The 24,332-nt window shown below is 37.3% G+C and overlaps 1 protein-coding gene across 4 annotated transcripts in view; it reads right to left on the bottom strand.

The window, feature by feature from the left end:
- Positions 1–7,072: 7,072 nt before the first annotated feature.
- The window catches only part of TTC21B (tetratricopeptide repeat domain 21B), a gene marked incomplete at its 5' end in the record, with an annotated part of 32,878 nt that continues 15,618 nt past the window's right edge, over positions 7,073–24,332 (bottom strand). The window contains 13 exons of one of the 4 annotated variants that reach the window (XM_084208961.1): positions 7,073–7,432; positions 8,356–8,423; positions 10,695–10,815; positions 12,766–12,990; positions 13,895–14,090; positions 14,489–14,650; positions 15,042–15,192; positions 15,937–16,018; positions 17,212–17,322; positions 20,233–20,421; positions 21,727–21,833; positions 23,281–23,419; positions 23,782–23,892. In XM_084208961.1, coding sequence (XP_084065087.1) covers positions 7,355–7,432; positions 8,356–8,423; positions 10,695–10,815; positions 12,766–12,990; positions 13,895–14,090; positions 14,489–14,650; positions 15,042–15,192; positions 15,937–16,018; positions 17,212–17,322; positions 20,233–20,421; positions 21,727–21,833; positions 23,281–23,419; positions 23,782–23,892 — 1,740 coding nt within the window. In that variant the 3' untranslated portion in view covers positions 7,073–7,354. Of the gene's footprint in view, positions 7,433–7,652; positions 7,741–8,355; positions 8,424–10,690; positions 10,816–12,765; positions 12,991–13,894; positions 14,091–14,488; positions 14,651–15,041; positions 15,193–15,936; positions 16,019–17,211; positions 17,323–20,232; positions 20,422–21,726; positions 21,834–23,280; positions 23,420–23,781; positions 23,893–24,332 lie in introns of those variants that run through there. The other 3 variants (XM_084208963.1, XM_084208962.1, XM_084208964.1) reach the window with 3 other exon arrangements.

The following is a 24,332-nucleotide window of genomic DNA, read 5'->3' on the forward strand; positions in this document are numbered from 1 at the left end:
TCAGTCCTGAGCCTTCATTTTAGAACATTAAGAGCACAGGTTATTCTAGTGAGCACTGGATGTAACCTGCCTCATTGATTATGACAGAGAAAGCAGAAGCTGTACCTTTGGAGGAGCATACTGAAGAAGCTGAAGAAGTTCTGAGCAACAGCAGCACAGAACAGCTTGCTGAAACAAACTTGGTCAACTATCTCCTTCAGCAGTTTCATTTAGATAAAAAAAAATACATGAGGAAAAACTCCAAACAAACCATCACCAAACCTCCTTCTATGTATTCTGATGGAAGTGCTTCAAACTCAAACTTTCACGTGCTTTTTCAAAATTAGCACTACTACCACTTTTCTACAGCCAAGCACTGCATGTGATAGGCAGAGACAGACAGTTCCCTTTGACAATTGACAGCATAGTAAAAATACACAGTAACCATATATTATAAAAATATTTATGGTTTATTTTTACAGACCTGGGATATGTAAATGACAAGCGCTTATCTCAAATTTAAATCCCACTCAACTCTGTATTTTCCTTTTTTCCTTGGTCAGATTGCTTTGGGCCTCTGTTAAAATTATTTCAGATTGTCCCTAAAAATGCCATGATGAAAAGTGAACATGATAGCAGCTGTAAAGTGCTGTTTTAAATTAGAAGGATTAGTGTCTCATTTTCATTTAAGCACCAGAAGATAATGTCTGGACCATAACTAGAGGACTCCTGTTTGTTTTCCTGATTGCAGCAACATTTCTAAGATTACAAAACATCCAAGTATCAAGTGCAGGTCTTAAAATCACAGTTTTCTAACTGGCCTTAAACTTTTGTTTAAGAGATAAGCGTAAAGCAAATAAAGTCTCCTCATGGGAGATTTACTGGGTTACTGACTGCTAAACTAATCTTTGTTGGAAGCTCCCATAGCTGTCTTCACTTTCCTCCTCTCCCCACTTCAGCGTCTCTTTTCCAGATACATTTCACTGCTGAATAATGTTAGTCCACTGTAGTTAGTCATTGATGCTAAAATTTAATTGCTGAGCCACTGTCAGCGGTTTTGTGATATGATCTCTGTAAGCAGAACTATTTCCTATGGTATACGATCTCAGTGAGTCTTAGGCAAAATCAGGCAAGAGTAAGACAGCAAGTGAATAAATCCAAGTTTTACATGACTGAAAAAATCTAGCACTTTATAGTTCAGAAACCTGAGGCACTTTCAGATCTTGTAGAAGGCAGGCACAACAATGAGCAGATTAGGATGAGAAACTCATAAGTGTTGGCAGGCAACTGATCAGCATTTCATATCATTAACATGATTCTCTACATTGATTCCAAGAGGAAAACCTTGGACTAGGTAACAGCTCTTCAAACAGGAGAACCAGGCAGCCAACTTGGCAAAGCAAAAAAAAAAAAAAATTATCTCAAAGCAACACAGTGTGTCACCTAGAACCACAGACACTAGGGAAATGTCACAGAGAAGGCAATTATACCTTGTTCCTATTTTGACAGAGCTCAAGAGAGCTGGGCTCCTTCTGGTATCACCCTACCCCAAAAAAGGGACAACTTAAGTGGCAACAGCAGTTACAAGGAGGAGGAGGAGGAAAACTGGTCTTCTGTTCCTTCCCACAGTGCAACAAAAATAGCAATTCAGGCTCTCCGTAACTAACTTAATTTTTACTTTGCTCTGTTATTGAGAAGCCTCAAGATGACAGTAGCAGATGCCAACTGACCAGGCCATTGACCAAACCTGGCTAAAAAAGGAAACCAAACCCTGTAAGCTGGCTGCTTTGTCTCAGGCTTTAAGTCTGGCAGCTCAGCAGTGTACCACTGCCTTCAGTCAAGACTGAATTGATCACTAGAATTGATAATGTTTTAAACAAAGGAGGTCTTTTTGTTACAGAACACTAACATATACAACACTACTGGGAAGCATACATATTTGTATTTCCAGTAAGATTTTTTATTTAACCAACTAAAATTTTTATGAATGAGTTCTTCTTTGTAAAGGAATATTTTACACAAAGTTTAAAAAAATTAAAAGTCCATGACACTGAGGTTATTAAATATAAAGTACACTTCTTCTGTCAGTTTACAGACCTAAGCAAACATTGTCTAAGTATAGTCACCTGCTGTGCAGAAGACTAACAAACTGCCGGAGGGGAAAGACAATGTGGTAACTTTTCCAAAGCCCTCGGAGTAGGACGAAATACAGCAGAGTTATCTGGCAGTGTACACAACTGCTACCACCCTGCCGTCCCGAATCAATGCGGTACTGTGGGCAAACCCTTGGGCGGGATCCGTACGTGGCAGGGACACCTCCTTCGGTCAATACCTTCGGTTTGGAGCATCCGGCCGCCACTTCCCGGAGCCCCGTGTCCGCAGAGGCGGCAGCCCGGGCTCCTCGCCCACTCCACGCTCCCCGGAGCGGAGCTCGCACGGCTGGGCTGGCCCGGCCCCGGGCAGGCCCCGGGGGCCGGCGGCCTCGGGGGGTCTGAGGGCAACGCGCGCGGAGCGTGCGCGCCAAGGGCCGGCTGAGGGGGACCCCCAGGGCAGCCCCGGCCCCGCGCCCCCAGCACCGCTGCCGGACCTCACGGCTGCCGCCCGCCTGCCGAGCCCCGCCGGCGCGCCCGCACGGGCTGCGGCGAGCGGAGGAGAAGCGGCACCGGACGCTGCCCCGCCGTCGGGCGCAGCCGTTGGAAAGGCCAAGGAGGAGCGGAGCCGCGCGATGCCTCCCGAGGCTCCCCCACTCACCTCGTCCGGCGGGAGGACGGCGAAGGCGCTGCCGAGCGACCGGCACCGCAGCCCCGGGAGGCCGGAGCCGGGCGGGCTCTGCGGCTTCCGCCCCGCGCCCGCCAGGTGCGCGCGGCCGGCTCCGCGCCTGCGCCCGCGCGCCCGCGCCCCGCCCTCACCTGGCGCCCAGGTGCGCGAGGCGGCCCCGGGGCGCGGCCGGGGAGCCACGGGCCCCTCCCGGCACACGGGCCCCTCCCGGCACTCGGGCCCCTCCCGGCACACGGGCCCCTCCCGGCACACGGGCCCCTCCCGGCACTCGGGCTCGGCCCTCGGCGGAGCGCGCTCCCGGTGCCGCACGGCCCGGGCTGCGGGGCTCGCTTCTACCGCCCAAGCGTTACCTTGGGCTAGATGGGGCTGCACAAGCACTCCCAGTGCTGGGAAACAACACAAAATCCCTCTGCGGTGAGATCACAGACTGGGAGAAGGGATACACTGAGCGCTCTCTCTTCACAATGTAGTTTCCCAGAGAGTCAAGTACAAAATCACTTTTCTACAGAAGCATGGTTTGATGTGGGGGAGACAAAACCCGAATGTTTGCACTCCCGTAACAGAGTGTAGAGTCTCCCCTGCTTTGTACGCTCAAACCATAGCAGCACAATCACCGTCTCAGTCCAGCACGTCAGAACTTCTTCCTCCGAGCTGCCGAACCGCAGGTATCTAACGCGCTCAGCAAGGAGAAGGGGAGCTGGCAGTAGTTGCACTGATTTGTGTCTCAGCAGTGCCAAAAATGGTGATGCCAGTTCTTTTAGGAATTAATTTGCCCAGGAAAATTTAATATAGATTGAGACTAGAATCTCTCATAATTCATAGGTTTTCTTATTTCTAGAATGTTAAAATCCTTCCTTACGACTTTGACAGCTCAACTGTGCTAAGCACTGTAGCACCTGAGACAGGCATAGCCAGTGTTCAACTTCTGTAGCACTAAATTCAAGTAAGAGAAAGTTCTAGAGTGAACTTTAAAAAATCTGCTGTTTCCCAAAATAAAGCCTGCATTAACAGGCATACTGACTCCTTAAAAAACCCAAACACCCAACCCCAACGATCAAGAACAGTATCAAAGAAAACCCACCTCAGAACAAGACTCAGACCATTCGCACAGCTTCTCTTTAGCAAGCACCATGTCACATAATCAGCAACAACTCTTAGCAGGGACAGAAGCATGAGATTTTTGCAGTAATGGTCAATGTTGCAAAACCCAAAGAGTTCCAATTTCATTGCAAGATGAAGCAAGAGGTAAAACCACAGAGCAAATGAAGCTAGATACCAGAACCACTGTTAACATCTTTGAAAAGTGGCATAGTCATAAGCTGATGATGAAGTACTTGCTAGTGAAATATTTTCTTATTTTCCTTGTTCAGCACTGTATATGGAACACATTAATGAGTTATCATCAGCTTCTGAAGAGCCAGAATCCACTGCCACTGAGACTTTCCTGAAATGTCAACCTTCAAAGAAAATCTTCAGCAAATTGTCTTAACATTATAAGCTCTGTTAAAAGTATGTTTATAAAACTAGTAATTCATTTAATGAATAATAAGATTAAATTTTAGGTTACTAAACCAGAGCTGCCTCATTTTAGGAAGTCTACAGCCTTTCCAAAAATTGCTGCAGCCATATTTGAGAAATTATTTGCAATAGTTAAACCTAGTCCAGAAATGGGGAAAAAACTCCTACAAATTCTTTCCACTCTGTTTTTGTTAAGACTCTTACTAGTTTAGTTATTTTTCAGCTATTTATACTAATTATTTTTGCCTAATGATACTTCCCAGACTATCTTTTTAGCATTCTACAAATCTAAAAAAATGGTTGCAAATTAAAACAGAAAATAGTATTTAGCACAGGGTTACCAAAAATAATTTCATTTCATCTAGAAGATATTCTATGCATTCTGTACCTGCAGATGAAAAGAGGGACAAGAGAGAAGAGGAAGAGACACCTATGGCTTATGTTGCTATAGCTACAAGATGCTTAGATTTTCAGTTCCAGTGAATGAATCAATAGAAACCACAGCTTCACTCTCCTCTTTTATTCATCAAAGGCAAAACTGGAAGATGGGTTGCTAAGCAACATCACACTGAAGAGTGCAGGGCTTTGAAATTAGCATTACTGACTCCCCTCCATCCCAGAAGTCTGTTCCATTTAAACCCACTTATTAAGGAGCTAAAATGCCCCACCAAACTACCAGAACATGCATTTTTAAAGTAAGAAACAGGACAAGCAGAGAGGTATGACACCAAACCATTTCTTCTGCAAACAAAGTTAAAAAAAAAAAAAAGAAAAAGAAAATAAGCACAGGAACACTTGAACTGGCTTACATAAACCAAAAGGGAAAAGGACATTTATTTCTACTGAGGATACCATATTAAAGCAAGATTTTTTCTGAAAGACTACTTAGAGCCTTTTTTTTTTTTAATTAAATGCAAAGACATGTCTCATTTGTACTCCTCTTTTAAAAACCTCACATATAAAAAGACATCAGTGCCTAGATGGCTAATGGGAATTCAGAAATCCTACCTGCACAGGGTATACATAAAACTCTTCACCAAAAGGTAGCCACAGAAAGCTTGAAGTCTCAGTTCAATTTCTAGCCACTAATTTCTGTGTCTTACCATTGTCATGACTTATCTGTCACACCTACCTTATGAAAGGCTAACATCCATCTTATGAGAAAAGCAAACCAGAGGCAGGTGTCTTGATGTCTTTAAAAACATCTTGCACCTATTTTTATCCTGAACTTCAGCTCAATGTTATTCCTATGCTACCCAGGAAGTAACAACACATTGATCCTGCATGAATAAGGCTGTATACAAAGAAATGTTGTTTCACTAGAAGCTGCCTCAGTACTTATTCTTTTAATAGTGAAAAAAGCCCGCCAATGAGCATAGTTTCAGAATTTATAACCTACTGACCCCCACAGCCCACCTGTCAGAGTTCCCCCATCCTCAGCATTCTCCAGATCTTTCCATGTTCCTCCATTCTGCTCCAATACCATCAGTTTTTCCCCAGTATACTAAATTTTCCTCCTCTGAGCTCTGTCATGCTGCAAAACTTACATGCAAGAAATAGGTTGCAGTCACGTACACACTGACTGATAGTGCTCAAATAGAAAGGACAAAGCCACACCAAAAGTTTCAAGGATCCATAGGGAAAAAGAGGCCACTTATTTGAGTCTCTTCTCCATTCTAATATCCACACAAATCTTGCAGGAGTGTTACAGTCCTGAGACACATCTATTCATTTTAGTTTAGCTGACCAACAGCTCCAAAGTCACTGGAATGCAGGACCTAGCAACCACCAGCAGGCAGCATCATTGTCTAAGTGATGCACCTCAATGTATTAGAAAACAAGGCTAAAAATTCCCCAAGATACAGCACCCACTTACTGATAAGCAAGATTAGATACAACAGCGAACAGGCTCCCTTTGGCAGCCTTAACACTGAGTTGCCCTAAAAAGAAACCCAAAAATCAAACTGAAAGTGACTTTACACAATGTCAATAGGAAAAGCCAAAAACTCAAATTGCTTATAAAATATATAAACTTAATCACTACCTTTAAGAATTCCCTTTTCATGCCAAAACATTACTTTTCTTAAAACATTACTTGATGTGGTATGTGTGAGACACATATCACATCAAGTGCTGTTTGAAAACCAAATACAGCAGTGCAACAGGGTTTTTTCAAAAATTCTACATCAGTGAAAAGAAACCTGATCTTTCTCCTTCCTTTCACTCATTCATGACACACTACTGCTCCCCTAAAGATTGGACAGGTGTATTCTGTATGTGAGACAAGATCATAATCCCCTGTAATAAAAGTTATTTCCCTAAAAAGATGTTTTATGGAGATCAAACAAAATGAGTGCCAATTTCTGCATATGACTATATTGTCTACACATACAGTGTTGAAAGACTATCCACTACAAATTAAGAACAGTTCTCTTCATGGAAATCTGACAGGTGGATAATAGCAGGAGCAGAAAGTAAATTCTGTGTAAGAACTGCAGGATCTATGAAAGTCTTTACTCAGTATTTACATAGGATCTAAATTTTAACTGGTACATTTTCATTTAAAAAAATAAATTTAATTGAGAACAATGCACGTAGCTGTTTTCAAGATTTTTTTAAAAATAAAGCACATCTTTAATATATGTAGAAAGAAACCCCCCTCCTACTTTAGAAATACACCTGTAGTAATAAAGATTACACTGTAATTATGAAATAATGGTTTACATGAACTAACATCCAGCATCTTTAACCATACACCTCCAGTATTTAAGACAGGTTGTTGTTTTAGTGTTGTTTCAAATAAACACAACAAAATACTGAGTTTTATGTTTAAAACGTTTTTATAATGCTGATGACACTTTACATAACACATGTGGGAGCAGTACTCCAACCTGAATGAGAACAAATACAATTTCTTTCAGAGCTGCAGATTTTTCATAAAAATAATCCAGATCTCTAATATAGTTAAATTAATCATAGCCACAGTATTTTTTTTCTGACGTCTCTGTCACTGCAGTATTTCATTCATAGTTTCCAAAGTCTGGTTAACAGAACTCCATGAGTCATTAAAAAAATAAATTCAGTTTCTTAGAGATGCACGGGCCTTGTCCAGTATTTCCTTCCTGATCTTCGGATAGTTTGGATGTACTTTAAGGACCTGTCAAAAGACAACACAACCCAAAAGTTCTGAGTTGGCAATCCCCCTCATCATTGAGCTGACACATTTTAAAACTAAAATAACAACTAGTTTGTTTTAAGAACGCACAAATATTTTATTGTGGATAGAGACCACCACACCTGCAAGTCAAAACCAGCTCTATCAAAGACACTTTGCTTCATTTCCACTGTCCTTCCAGCTTGGTGCAAAAGACATGGGGGTCAAAGGCTAAAGCCTCTGGGTGGCTTGAAATGCATCAATCAGAAGTCACCTCTGGAGACACTTCTGAGGTTTTAAGCATACTTCCTCTGCAATGACGAATGCCTTTATGTTTTCACTCCCTTGGCTCTTTCTTAGCATATTCTACCTACTTCATCTTCTCCCCTTCAGTTCCCTCTTCTCTCTTACCCTTCCATTCATTTTGCCCTTCCTAATTATCTTTATTTCCCCCCAAAAGAGCAAATTTAATTTATTATTAATATGAATAATTATTAATTTATAATATTCCCTTTACTTCTTTAATAGTAGCCTTTCTTCTTACTCTGCATATGGTCCATTTGGTTTGACCATACAAAGTTAATACCTCAAGTTACTTTCTGACAGTGCCTTCCGATACTAATATTTGATTTGATAAATTTTTTCATCTATACTTCTGTATGGATTCACCAAGTTGTAACAGCATGGCCAAAAGAAGGCAGTACCATTTCAATACCCCTTCACATATGATAGCCAGTCACTTTCATTTATCTTCTTCCATGGAGCTCAAGACAGAGCAAATATGAAGAGGATATTTAACTTTTTAGATAGGGCACTTTTCCAACATTAAGCTATGTATTTCAGAAATGTAAACTCAACCTAAAAGAAGGGTCATTATGTAAAGAATGTTGCTACAGGACACAGAGTATTAAACATACGAATTCTACCTTATGGCAAACATCAATTGCATCAACATATCTCTTCCCTTTCAGGTAATTGAAAGCCAGCCTGTAGCCTGTAATTAAAGGGGTGAGGGGAGAGAGAGGAGAAGAAAAGCAACAATTTCAGTTTCTGTACTGAATAATAAAAATATCACATTTGAATTCATTTGGGGTCACCATGTGTTTCTAAAGTTTTTTTTTTTCTACTGTTGTCTCATATATGCCTGGTAATGATCAAAATTTCTACTGAAAGTCACTTCAAGTAGCAAATAAAAGTCTTTTACACACTGATAGCTATGTCTGAATCAAAAGGAGACATTATTCTGGAGAGCATGTGCTGCTAGAGGGAATACATAATGGCTGCGTTCTTTCAATTACCATGGTATCCCACAGAGTTTCTCACTGTGGCCTGCAATACACTGTCCCTCTGTAAAGGTAATTCCATTATTAAAGGAAAAAAGTGGGAAAAAAAAAAAAGGGACAACGAACCAGGGAATTAAAATGCTATTCAGTGCCAGTGTCAGCAGACCACTGATATAAAAAGTCACATGGAATAGCTGAGTCGCGTAGCAACATGCCAGGCCAGGCTGATACTTGCAACCTAAGAGGTAAAGCTCAAGTATATCAGCCTGGACAGAGACTAGGCCTGAGAAAAAAAAACATTATAAGCATGCAATTTCCAAAATTTGAAATTTTAAATCTTTCATTTTTAAACTTATCTTCACCAGTAAATACAGCATCTGATACCAGCTTTTATGGCTTTACTTGCCAGATGGAAATTTGCTGCTTTAACCATTTTTATTCTACTGCATGACAATCCTCAGAATGCTGTAATGCAAAACTAGAAACAAATGCACAAAGTACCTTCAATATCATACTCTCTTTTGCGTGCAAGATTATTTCACAGTTTAATTTCACTAAGGAACTCTCCTATCTAGACATCAAAAGGTTTTGTAATTTGTTGAATTACCACTCTCTTGAGAGTTTCAAAATAAAAAAATGAAAAATCTTGATCTATACTCTGTACAAACTCAAGAAATCACAACTCTTTACTATTGAATTTTCTAATACATTTCATTAGATTAACAACTGCAATATTTTAGCAACAACACCATGGCTCAGTCTACAAAAACAGGGATATCTGATAAAAATTACTGCACCCAAACTCAGATATCTAAAGGTTTTTCCATCTAACCTATAGTCAGATTTCTATCAGTTATTTTTACTTCTGTTTTGATATAAGCCTTCCTCTGGTTTGACCCTCCTAATTTTTTGACTCACAGTACATATGACTCACAACACATACAGTTTTGGTAATCCATCCATGTATGTGCATTTTCAAAACTATGTTATAAAAGCAGGAGCTAACCCACAAACATTTAGTCACTACTTTAATCTACAGATCATATTAGATAAAACCATGAACCAAACCACTGCAGTTACAGGTAAAGAAACAAAATGTTTGGCAGCCCATGCACATAACAGTTAAAATCTTTTTTTAAAAACACTGGTTTTTCAGCTGATGCCAAAGACTGTCTCATCCTAACGCTAAAAAAAACACAGGGCACAAAGAGCGAGCCCAGATGAAAAACTAGAAGCTGTATGTATTTCCAAGCGGCAATAAACACATCCCAAAACCTGGAAGAGAATTTGTGTCAACCGCTGGCCTTGGGACCTATGGACAGATTCTAGGTGTTGAGTAAGAAAATGGCATTTAATGCTATGTATCCTCTTCACAAAGGGTTTCCTACATTCCAATATGTGACGATTTAGCGCGAATTTCAATTTATTATCCAAACTGAAACTTGACTAGTGACTCAAGTTTTCACTTGGCCATCTTTTTTAAAATAGATATATTTAAAGACACTTAAAATAACTTTTTTTAAATCCTCACTCATGTACATAAAATCTGATCCATATAGATAATTTGAATCAAAAATGAAATAAACAAATCAGTGACCTACCACCATCATATACATATATATATATATAATTACAGAAGACTCTACTACAAACAGTATATAGTAGATTACTATAAATACATTATAAAGTTAAAGCTGTATATACAGAGAACTTTGTTCACAAACAGCCAACTGCAACTGTTTCAGATCTAACCTTGTACTACAACAGTAAGCAGAAACTTCTGAAGTATCATAAAGCTGCTACCTCTTGCCATGAGAGCTTTCCATGTTCAGTACACCTTTAAACATTTGTGGTTTTATGTGAGGAAAACCAGTGATACTTTATTTCTATGGAAAATTAAAAGCAGTCTTTCCAGTAAAAGCTAGTTGTTTCATTCCTACCATAGTGCCCAAAATCAGACTTTATAGGTTATATATACATGCCTACTGTTGGATTCGTCTGGTTTCCATATTTCCAGGCCATCTCATAATTTATTGCTGCATCCTTATATGCCTGTTCCTTTTCCATTATGTATCCCATGTATTCATAAGCCTTGCAGCATGACTGCAAAATATAAATATTCATTCAAAATTTTATTTAAGTAAGCTTGCATACAATAATACTGACAAATTAATTGCTAAAACACTCTAAATCCATACAACTGGAAAATAAAAGTGATACTTGTTCTAACTGTGATGACCCAATAGTCTTGATTTAAAATATCTGCGTTATAAATGAGTTACACAGAATTATGCTCTACTCCAGGTCAAGTACAGAGTTCATCACAGAGACCACTGCAACAATGCTACAAAAATAGCTATCTCTCTCAGTTAATAATCCCAGACAGCTGCATTTCAAGTCTAGTGTTCTACCTTCCCCAAATGCTGTTTGCATTTTTTTCTTAGGAAAGCATGTTCATAGCTTTGTTTTTGGAAATGGTTTAACATTATAGTTTTCCAATTAAAGCTTGAAGACAGTCATAAGCAACCTAAAAAGAAAAATAAACCATTATGTATTTAATTTTTTATGAATTGAAGCAGCATGTCACAAGGATCTGAAAAGCAGGTTCCAAAAAACTATTAAGCATTAGTTGAAAATACTAGCCTTGCTTATATAATACACACATATAAATCCATTTAACTCCATAACAAAACTTCATATAAAAGCTAAAGTAATTCCTGCAGAAATCTTACATTTAGTATATAAAGCAGGAAAACAATTTATAAAAAGCCTAACTACTGTATGCCCTTACCATGAACAGTTTATATTATCATGCTGCCAATAGGTAAAACATTTTCAAGAGAAAAATATCTGGCAATGAGCCAGATATACACATTTCTAATCTGCTGTCCTCCTTGCTATAAGCAGAGCCTGTTTACCTAAGTCCCTCATGGGTCTCAAACTTTTTAGAAGAAAACAAATTACTTGGTAGGCTATGTTTTTACACTTGGTAATTACTACAACAAAAGCAGCATTCATGGGATACACCTGCTGAACAGACCATCTATTTAAAGATAAGTCTTGTTTTGGGAGATGACTCGTCTTTATCCTCCAACTGTATGGATTGTGAAATGGAACACACCCTATTTTAAAGGGGCTTCTCTGCAGAACTACATAATAGCACTATACCAAGAACTGTTGTAGCTGTCTCTCAATTTTATGTTTAGAATGAAAGTGTTCAAAAAACATCTCTCTCAGAAGTTGCTAAAATGTGACCAAATAATGAACCATACCTTCTATAGTAATGAATTAATAAAAAAGTATAAGCCTTGTGTCCTTTTCTAAACCAAATCTGTGCTCTATAAACAGTACCCTGAACCTGCAGCACAGTGTGTATGGAACACCAGCCTACTGGACTGCCTCACGTGAAGGGAAGTCAAGAGAGAAAAACATGATCACCTTTTTGTTGATCAAAATGAAAAATAAGCAGAAGCTAAGATCTGTGCTTGTTCCCATAGTCAAAGCAGTTTGCCTGCTCAGGAACCCTGAGGTAAACACCACATTAGGCCCTGTCCCCTGATAATCTACCAGACAGTATTGCCTCAGAAAAAGATTAATACCACCATTAAAAAAAAAAATCCTGCACTGTAGCAGGCTTATGAATGTAAATGTTTAGAAACATAAAATATGAAGATAGCATGTCAGTAAATGGAGCAAGTCTCCAAAATTTACCCAGCCACATCTTTCTTCATCAGTTTTGTGAGACTGTAAAATGCATCTCTGATATTTCATAAACACTGCAAGCTTTTAGAGTCCCCTCAGCTGACACTTGCGGAAGTTGCTACAGAACATGAACAAAAATGACTAAGCAGCATTCACAGGTTTGTTTACTACCCTCCAGCATGAAATTGCTGGTTTCCTGTCTTCTTTTGGTCTACTTCTCCTTAGTAAGTGAAATACCAGGCAAATGAACAAATAAATATATTTCAAAATTCTGTTTCAGAGGAAAAGTTAACATTCTGATGAATTAAAATAGAAAGGTTCTACGGTTATTTTCAATGTGCACTGACTTACCCTGTTATGACGAAGGCATCGCTTTAGAAGTTCACCTGCCATATCATATTTGGCAGATTGAATGTATATATCTGCAAGCAGAAGCCAACTCTTTTCAAACTCCTCTGCATCAATGGGATTCCAGCTCATTTTTGAAATCCGTTTTAACTGATTTCTGGCTCTTGGAGTCTGTTTCAATATCATGTAGGCCGTGGCCATTCCCAAAAGTGCTGGTATATGATCCTTCTGCAGTAAAAAGTACAGTGACTGCTTGATGCTTTTTTAATTTTAATTTTTTTTTTAAGTAAGACTTTCATCAGGTATTTAAAAGCTAAACTAAAAGCTAAATCTCAGGAAATAAAGATACAGCATCTAATCTTACAGACGTGTTTTGCACCTAGTGCTACAATTATTTCTGTAATCATGATAACCACCAGGCAAAAGAAATGCTAAAAATATCCACAGGTATTTCATCTCACAAGAAAAAAAATCAGATTCCACTAAGAGCTATACTTTTTATATACAAATAAATACTTCAGATAAAATCTGGAGTCACTTGGAAGTTACAATAAAAGTGGTATTTTGCACTTGAGAAGTGCCTGTCAAATATTAGCAAAAGGGACTCTGATTCCTCTTATTAGGTGCACAGCTCCTAAAAATTAAATGTCTAAACTGTGTGCATCCAAGCTTGATATAAACAAACAGGATTCTTAAAAGCCATCATTCTAGGCAAGAGCCTCAAAAGCAAGCAGTAAGAACTCCTGGCACAAGTGCAACTTTTGACTTCAGTAGTAAAGGATGAGAATGGGGGCCACATCTTGCAACTGCAACTCCTACATGCAGAGAGTAGTTGTATCAGGAGCTAACTGAAATGATTCCTTGTCCTTCTCAGTGCTCCTGACTCACTGTTGGTATTCTGCCTTTACATCTCTTTCTAAGGTTGTGCTGTAAATACATTTGTCATAGTGCATGGAAAAAAAAAGAAAACTCTCTTTCAAATTTTATATAAAATCTTCTTCGATAGGAGAATAATCCTTAGAGCAAATAGCACTAACACATGCCACTGTTGCTAAATGTAAAATGTGACACTAGTTTAAAAAATGTAGTAAGTATGAAAGGGAAGAGTAAGGAAACGAGACAGGTTACTAACCTCAGCCTCAACTATTTCTGTGAAAGTGCTCAGTGCTTGTTCAACACTGGATTTTTGTTTGGTTGCCATGAAACAGTAATTCTCCATGATTCGCAGCTGAATGTGACCCTGAATGGTTTGAGGCTTGAGTTCCTTCAGCAGGTTTCCTGCTGTTCTTACAGCCAACTGCACAGACTCCTGCTTCTCTGTTGAGTTACTATTATCAGAAAAAAAATGTTCATAGAAGCTTATTTTTTAATACACACCAAACTAATTACAAGTTAGAAATGCTTCTGTGCTAAAGATTTGCCATTTTGTAGAGAAATGGCTCTGGTATATAGGCATTCTAAATTGACTGCCTTCAACAACAGCAATTCCAACCCAACAAGCTGATTGTAACATTCCAAGTGACCAGCATTCCAGACAAAATCTTCTACATTTTCTGCTTGAGACTCACTTATTACTGTAGAGATTGGTCTCTCACAATAACACAGAAGACTCAAAGCACTAGATGATCTCAAAGTTCTAGCAATTTAAATTAAGGCACATTGTCAAGGGGCAGCAGAAGAAGGAGATGACAGAATGACCCAAGCAATATTTATTTAATTCACCTACCCTATGTCAGCATCAAGATTTTCAAAGACTTCTCCACCCACAGTTTCATTATCTGGGTTCAGACAAATTTCAATCATGTTGTAGACTGCATTCTGTCCCCAGTCACTGTCCTTTCGAGCTTTATTAAAATGCCGCAGTGCATCGTTTGGTTCACCTGTGTACCTACACGGATAATTAAAACATTTAAAGCTGGGCAAGTAAAATTGTCTGTTCCAAATTCCACCCAAATCCCAATAAACCCAAGTATTTAAAAACACATGACCCATTTGCACACACTGATATTGCAAGATTTGGACAGCACGCATTCTATTGCAAGGATCTTGTTTTTGCAAACTAGAAATAGTCTGACAAGTTATAAAATGTGAAGATAAACAGAATTACATTATTGAACCTGGAAGAACATACTGAGGTATTCAGAGAAACTGAGAATTTCATTAAATTCTGACACCTTAACTAAATCAGCATAGCACCTTTAAATGATAATGGATGAAAACAAAATTAATTTAAATCTATACTTCATAGTAAAATAAATCTTAATAATAATTGCAAGTACCAAAGATACAGTCCTTTGCAGTAGTGAAATCCTGGTTCAAGCTTTGTTCGGGAAGAATGTTTTTCAGCCATTAAAAGAAATCTTGGGACTTCGTCTAATTTCCCGGCTCTTCTTAACAGATCAATTAATCGAGAGAGGGTTGCATAGTTATCTAAATATACAAATAATTAGCAGACTTTAATTCTATTTATTTGCTATGTGAATAAGATAAGAAATAATGAGCCTGCCTAATTTTTTCACATATAAAAATTTAATACATAAGGCACATTACACAGTAACCTCAGATACAAGAATGAAGATGTCAAGTGATACTTGCAATATCTTTATACAGGTTTTTATAGAAGTATAACTGTACCTCACTTTCAAAAGCACTCAAAACCATTTGCTGCACTCTCATGACTTCTTTCAAAGTCCACCAGAAAGCTTTACATTCATTATAGTAAAATTTTAGTAGATCTTAGTAGCTTTCTCTCTGGTCCCAAATTGAAAATTGCAAAAAAACCCCTTAATGCTGTCCAAGACAAGTTTCATTTATTAGTCTTCAAATAAAATATTACCTTTGTGCTCATGTACTTGACATTTTTAATACAAAAGAAAGTGCTTTACACTGAACAAGTAAATAACACCCTATTTGTATTTGGCTTAAGGTAAACTATGCACATTACATAGCAGCAAAATAAATTACTGTATCTACAAGAAATATTTTTTATCATATTCCCTTAAAACACCTTTATGTTTTTATATATGGTAATGGTCTTTGGCTTCAGTATCCATTACATTATAAAAGAAACATTTCTTTTTAATCAAACAAAGAGTTTTTATTCAGCTATTTATTAATTTCTTTCATTAGAACTATATATCAGAACAAATTAAATGTATCACTGCTAAACATCACCTGGCTTGCGTTCCAGGAGCTGCTGGAAATGAAAAACAGCTTGTTCATAATCTTGCTTCCTGAACATGAGATCAGCCATCATCTACAGTATTGAAAAAAATTAGAGAAAACAAAACAAGATATTATAAACTGTGAAAATGTTAAACAAAAGTTATCAATAATTGTCTTGGTTTAGGGTAAATTTGGAGAAAATGCTAATGAACTGTGGTTATGTGGAGAGCTAAAACTATAGCTTTAAAGTGCTGCAGGAGCTGCACAAGAAGCAAAAATCACTTGGACTTTTTATTACTCTCTGGAAAACAAACACAATATACAACACACACGGGTAATAATGAACAAGTACATGAACATCTTTTCGCATAAGGTGAAAATTAAAAGGTAATTAAGTAGTCTGTCATATCTTTCAAACATGTTTTTTTACCATTGCATAGTTTTACTCCTAATTTTATTTCTAGTAACTGCAGATTATGCACAAGGAAAGCAAAGTTAGTTTACAGTTAGGGAAAAAGAAAGATGATAGCTCACTTCAGCAGGGAAGGTAAAATGAGTTCTTTAATTTCAGTTTCTCTCCACTGATAGTTAGCTAATACAGAGTAGATTTAATAACATATTTCAAGAGTGCCATTACTTCTGTTCATGCACCATACTAGAACAAATTTCAGATGTTAGATTGCTATGAGAAAACAAATTATTCCCATCTTAAAATAACTTTGCTCCTAGTGTGTTACATCAAAAGTTGCTCAGTCTATTGAGCTGTCTTTTAGGCCAAGAAGTATACAAGTCCTGCACAAGAACCTGCAGCTCTGATTAAAACTTGTTAAGTAGAAATATGAGTAACTAAGGTTGAATGAGGCAATAAAATTACCTTAAATAAATAGTTCTTTTATTTTAGCACTTTTTAAAAAAAAATTGTTTTCATATTACTGTGCTTGAAAAATAGCTTCTTCCTTGAGCCAACTATCAATAGAATATGCATTGAGCCATACTTTATCCAAGCTTACTAGAACTACTTTTTCCTTTACTTCTAAAGACTCATTTTATATTGAGGTAGAACAATGGCTATGACTGCTAGAAACTTCATGTTGAAACATCAGCTGGCATAAACAGAAAAACATTTTGTTCCCATGGGTTTTTCACTTTTTTTTTTTTTTAATCACAAAGCTCTTGGTTCTTTTAAAAGTACTACTTTTAAAAGCAGTGCTTTATAAATATATCATATTGCAGGCACACAAACATCAAAAAGCATTGATGCAGGATCAGTATAACAGCACATACCATCGTTGCTGCTTCGTTATCTTGGTCATTCTTCAGCAGTAAGGAACACTGATGTTGACAGGCATCAGTATCATCTTGTGCAAGATATAAACGTGCAAGTTCCAACATTGCCTGTATATTAAAATATTTAACTGTATGTAATTCAAAGAAGAAGAAAGTTGGTTCAGTTCTGAGTATCAACCTGATATTACAGGGCTCCAGGGAAAACCTCTATCTCCACTAAAGAGAGAGCCTTTTCTGTTGTTTCCTGTGGGCTCTCGGTCAATTAATGTAATGCATTTTCCTTCCCTCACCTTTTAAAAGAAACAAAACTTTTCTTTTTCTGGGGGACATTCTAAAGGTATATTGAAAACAGGGCTGCTCAGATAGTATTGCTCTGAAAACACCAGTATTTTGGTATGAATAATGTTCTTGGAAAAATGTAAGTGAAAGTAGTTTTAAACGTATTGAAAAAAACAAACACCTCGCTAACATTCACCAACTAATTCTGAAGAACAAGTAAGTTTCAGAAGAAACTATTTTCTTATTTGCATTTCCTACCTACCACATCAAGACTGTGAGTGAATCCACTTCCGAGAAGTCACCACAGAGTAAATATTGACAAACTGAAAGTACACCAGCATACATTCTAAAAGCTGAAGTCCCATCATAGACTGAATTATTCTGAATAAAATGCCACAGAAAACTTTATAAACACTAGTTGCCACAGATTTAATCAAGTTTCTATTGAAGCCAACAGAAGGTAAACTGTTCACAAAGCAAAATTAGCAGTAGACAAACTGTAAGTCACTCCTACTTAAATTTAAATGCTGTTTTGATTTTGTTTCCAAAAGGGAGACATTTATAATTGCATCATAATTCTTTCACTAGTTACACTTGTGAAAGGCACTTCTGAATCAGAACAGTGTTTTGAACACCCTGTTCAGAACATGCAGGCTTCTAGCACAGCTTTTAAACTGTTTCCTTCCTACTTCCTGGTCTGTTCATACTCAAACACATACCATGTAATTCTGAAACAGAAAGGCAGGTGGGAAAGCACTGAAATGATACTGAGAATGCATGCATGTCAGAACTTTAACTATGAAAGATTTCTCTAAGCTGCTGCTCTTATGTGCACAACTCAGTGGCATACCAAAAGGCAGTGTTGCAGTCAAGGAATACTTCCTGCAGGAAGCAAAAAATAAACTGGAGTTCTGCACTAGAATCTAGTAAGTGGAAGTGGTCTCTAAATTTTCAACTCCACTACAAATGATACGATGAAATTTTGTGCATGATGCAATCTGCAATACCCTTCAAGTCTCCTTCAGGACACTGCATTGCCTCTTACCTGAGCAAGAAAACAAAGGGAGGGTACAGATTTCACTGTGTAAAACAAAACAACACAACTCCCCTGTGACATGGATTGCAATCTCTTCACATTTACCTGAATAAATGCAGTATTTCAATCCATGTGGCCAAAATACAGGAGGTTTTGTTCTAACAAAACAAGGTACAGATAGTTTCAAAGGAATTTCCATTATTTTCATATACAATTTTAAGGAAAGTAAACTCTGAAGGTGCCAAGAGACAGATGGACTTTTAACATCTCAAAATAATATTTTGTAATCTAAAATAATTCAATTCTAATCTTGTACTAGCAATTCTTTTAAAAACAAAGAAAAGAAGTTCAAATCTACTGAAACTACAAAAATAGATTGAGATAACTCCTTTATACTAGTTGTAGGTAACAAAATATTTTGCTTTCATTACTAGCAGGTTGGCAGCAAGTTATTCATCAGAAACTCCGACTTATTTTCTAAGATGTCACTGTATTCTGTGTTGCTAGCAAAGTAGGATTAAAGCAAAAATCTTTGGTAATATCTAACAGATATTTAGTACTAATGTCTACATCTTGTAACAATGGGAATCTCTTAGAAGAAAGATTTCAGCAAGAACTGAAGGGAAATCCTATGCTGGTATTTCAGTACTGGTATGAAAGACAAAGTAAGGCTTTGATGCTGACAAAAAAGCCACAGCTGTACCTGTGCCATGACTCCCATGACAGGAGTATCCTTGCTCTTAATGGGGAAATCACAATTTTAAGGATGCTTTTATTCCCTTCCCAATTCATTTTTCTTCTTCACATCATTCTTAGAAGATGTCTTGAGAAAAGCCTGTCTCAAATACACTGAAGTTGTAGCTTTAGGAAGGATGTGGATTCTTGGAACCACAACACACGAGTTCAAATATTAAAACTAAGTGATGTATTTAGCAGCTTGTGCATGTGACAGCTGCTCAATAACAAGCATCAAAATAAGAAGTGTTCACATACGCCTGAGTATATAACATCATTATGATAGCATATCGTGGCAAATGAACAAAAATTGTATTTATTGATTTTTAATCTAGAAAAAACCTCACTAAAGATAACACTTTATCTTTGTGCTCATTATAATTATAAATCTCTTAGACTTTTGTTTCTCCCTCTCTTATCTCCAAAGCCCAGGCTTACAAAATTGTAAAAAGGAACAGGAGGATAAAAATAAATCTGAATTTACCTGTATTCATCAACCTGTGGGAAAGAGACTGTGCAGAGAAGAGTGAAGCAGTACAATAACCCTGCTCAAGATCAGCAACATTTTGTGACTAAAATCAGAATCCTACCAAGCCCAGATAAAAATAGACACAGAAAACACAGAAATTGTCTGTATTCACCAAAATCACTGGGACTACATTTCAGAGGACAAGCACCAAGCAAGATTGTTTCAATCTCCATCATTACTAGTACCTGAAGACAGGCTCACTGTGATTACATGCAGACACCACTTGAGACAGGAGTTCTTGTAACAGACAGAAGCTAGCAGTGCATGCAACTATTCTATCATGATAAGCAATGAAGGGGAGAAAGTTCAAGGTTCTATGTATATCATGAAGCAGAAATAATTGCAAAATATTCTATTCTGTGGATAACTGGAAAAATGTTTTGTGACAACTAAAAACTGAATGGAAAAACAATGCGAAAGAGTCAGAGGGAGAACTGACCTTGTTATTGGTTTCACAGTGAACAAGGGCTTCTTTGTAAAATTTAATTGCTTTTTCATAGTTTCTCTGGGCTGTTGAATGTTTTGCAATCTCAGCACAAATCTCAGCTGCTAACTGTTTCTGTGCAGGAACTGCATCCAGCTGCTCCATTTGAACCCGTTTAAGCACTCTGCCTTGTAATTCCCGAGCCTGGTGTGGGAAAAGCAGGGAGCAGTCAAGAACTGTCAAAGGAATTAATTTCATTTATCTACTATAAAATAGTTTACTTGTCTTTTCTTTAAGAGAAGGAAGCACGAGTACTATTTTGCTTCTTACAGCCCAACCATTTTGCCTAGCAGGAAATTAGAACTAAAACACGAAATAACATCTGGGGAGAACTTCCAGCATCTCTCTGAAAACCAAGGGAAGAGACCTGTTTAAAACATTTAAGTTAGCCCTGCTGAAATAAAAATGCAGGTGTTTTTGTGTAAATGAACATGGCATCAAAAGGAAAAGGAAAATATTTCTAAGCGAATGGGTACAAGGAAGGACAGTTTTGAGGGCAGAAGAAAAAAAAATAAAAGAACACCAAAAGGACAGAAAGCTTTTTGAAATGTGACATAGTGAGAAACCTGGAAGAACTAAAGAAGTAAAGAAAAGAGTAAGAGAAGAAGACTGCTTAGGTGGAATTTTACTGAAAGAGAACTGGGGGGGAAAAGTCAACTTTGAGAAAGAAAGAAGTACATTATAAGTAAAAAATAAGTAAGAATTAAACAAAGATAAATCTTACCAATACTGGTATTTAAACCCTCACATACAATTACCTTTCTAACCAATCTGCAGACTTTTCTTGCTGGTCAGAAGATGCTACCAAGGCTTATCATTTCTGTTACCTTCACTTTCACAGAGTGGAGGTCTAATAGAACAGAAAGTACTGACCACATCTCTTGCTAAACCTTTTTCTTGAGAAAGCATTTTCTAAGGCATTAAACCTCCAGCATCCAACTTTATTCTTTCAAGCCTCAGTCTGAAGGATAATATTGAACTGCAGAATTAACAGATCTTATTATTGCTATTTAATAATAATACTTCAGTTCAGCAGTACAACAGAACAGCAGGTAGTCACTGAGAGCTGCTCCATTTTGCTCTGTGAATGGTCTTCAGTGTTGAGCTAAAGATATGTAATCTAGCCGCCCTCATTGCCAATTTCATTTTCACCTGATATGCTAAAACTATGCTCCACACACAAATGAAGGCAGAATAAGACTGCAGGCTTGCAGTTAAAATCTGCATTCTGATCTAAAATTCAGATAACATTGCTTGCAAAAAGCTCAGACTGTGTAACACCTTATGTACTTTACATTTCACAGCAGTCACTGGTGCTTTATCCCCAGCATACATTCATTTTCCACATTCACACGGATATTATAGTTTGAATATGGGACAAAATTGAAACCAGAGGTAAACATGAGGATATTGCAAGTTTTCACAGGCATTTTTGGTTTTCCTCATTACCTGCTGTAATGAAACTATAGCTCTGTCAATATTCTCCATTTTGCTGTAAATTTTTGCCAGAAGTACACGGTAACGTACATCTTCCATCAGAGAAGACAACTCATTAACTGTAAGAATGACATTAAACAAACATTATTCTTTTATTCTTCAAGGAGCTGATCCCAGTAAAGTCAAAGGAAGAAGAAACTCATCACATGCTCCAGGAAAGAACTTACATGAAAAATTCACAGCTCCATCTTACTTATTTAGGATTGTGATCTGACTTGGTGCCTTGCTGGTAGGCAGAGTATATTGGTAGTAAGCAGAGTAAACATTACAGACTACAAATAAAGTGAGATTTAAGGCCAAAGATACTGAAAGATGTAAACAGAATTAAAAAAAAAATTGACTGTCTGGTGTATTAGCATTTTCAGAGACTTGACGGAAAGTATTTGAATGTAAGCAGACAGGAAATAAAGCCATTCCCAACATTTCTTGTCCAAATCCTCCTAAAAGTCAATGAAAACTGTCCATATTGATATAATGTGCTACTCTACATGCAAAAAGAATGAGACTGTTCAATGAAATTTCTACCCAGATCTCAAACTATGCTTCTTTTGCTAGAGTCTGGAATAGACATGAATACAATAAAATAAATGAATATTTCAGTATCTACTTAAAAGCAGCAGGCTGCTTTTGAATAATGGTTAAAGTAAATATGCATCAATTAGTATTTGAAGAAGTCAAGCCTCCCCTGGCTTAAATTCATTTTACTCTACTGACAAAGCAGTATCTTGAGCATAGCTCCAATTTAAAATATAGATGCCACCAAAAATTTTGTTTTATCTTTATTAAAATTAAGGAGTTTCTAGAGCTAAATTCTATCAGAAAACTGGTCTTCAAGGGCTGTAATTGTGACATGCTATTTTACATCAGAGATTAGACTGTGTAACTTAGACCATGTAAGATGATTCCCTTCAGTATATTTCCTATAATTAATTTTTTTCCACAAAGGATATTCTAGCATGTCCTTAAAAAATTATTACATCATTCAATAATTTTCCCAATCAGACAGAAAAAACATTTTTCTCTTAGAGAATGTGTATTTATCAAAACATTAAAAAAAGGCATTAAAAAATACTTTTTGCTTCATTTTAAGACAGAAGATAAGATTTCAAAGTACATGGGTCAAACTGTATTTAATGCTAATTATTTTTCCACACTAGGAAAATCAAGCTGTTTTGAGCATGACTATTAAATTAGCCAGATCCTCAAAGGCTCAACTAGTACAGGAATACAATGTTAAATCAGAAGACATTTCCAGTAAGAAGCAGGTAAGATGGAAAACCAACATGCCCCTGCAATGCATGAAAGTGATATAGTGACATAAGAAAACCTTCTAGAATGGACTACAATACTGCTTTTCTATTAGGACAGCCACAAAGGTTAACAAATGTAATTAAACCACTGGAAAAAAAGTGCCCATGAACTCATTTACTCCTTAGAGTCATGCAGAAAACACAAATAACAGTTGAAAAAATTGTACGTTTTCCTCTGAATTAATAACAGTCCTACCATGGTCATGATCTAAAGCTTGCTGAAGTACTTTTTCTGCCTGTTCATACTGCTTCAGTTTCATTAAAAGCTCAGCCAAATCATAGCAAAGGAAGTTCTGTTGACCACTTCTCACTGCAGCCTCATAGTAACCGATAGCCTTGAAGAAAGAAGCAAAAATTTGCATATAATATAAAGTCAAATCTTAAAGACAACAACCTTGTTACTTAGGTACTCAGTGGCATGTTGCTTTACTTTTTTTTCAATGGAGAATAAAACATGGGTTTCAGTGCAGGCCCAAAGCCACTGCAAGTCACCAGAACTACAATTCAACAGATTAGAATCCACCAATGTGTGGATCCACCAACTATGTCTTTGGCCAGATGATCTGAAGGGAATCTAAGAACTTACTTTCAGGATAAAATGTCTCTTTTAGCACTCTGAAATATAATACTTTTACCCAAGCAAAGCCCACATGCTGAAACAGTACTCAACTAACCTAATACAGTACTTATAGAATACCTTTGAGTAGTTATGTGTTTTGATTAGGGCTTTTCCAATTTTACTTGCTAGAGATGGATCTTTCGGATTTCTCTTCAAGGCTTGCTCGTAGGCTTCTATGGCTTCATCAGGCTTCAACAGTAAAATATAAACACACATAAGTCAAAGATTAAGATCAAAGGTGTATGAAGAAAATAAAATTTGGTAACAACTCCAGGAATGTCTGCCAAGCAGTACTGATTCATAAGCTACACTACTTCTGAGAGAAGAATGGTTACTATAAACCTGCAGGAAATGCAAAGCCCACACAAATTAACATTGTCACGCTAAAACAAAATATGGAGAGACATGGCAAACAAATGAGTTTGACTAAACATTCTTTTTCACTGCAATTTCTCTACTATTATCTTCACTGGTTAACAAAGAGGTAGTTGTAGTAGTGCTGCACTGTTTTTCTCCTCTAGCCACGTTATAGCAGATTAGACAAATTCCAATTTGCACGATAATTCTTCATTAAGGAGAAAAGTAGACACAAACATTAATATGGAAACAACCATTAATCACCTGCAGAT

Source organism: Fringilla coelebs, assembly GCF_963513975.1.
Source record: "Fringilla coelebs genome assembly, chromosome: 7".
Taxonomy (NCBI): domain Eukaryota; kingdom Metazoa; phylum Chordata; class Aves; order Passeriformes; family Fringillidae; genus Fringilla; species Fringilla coelebs.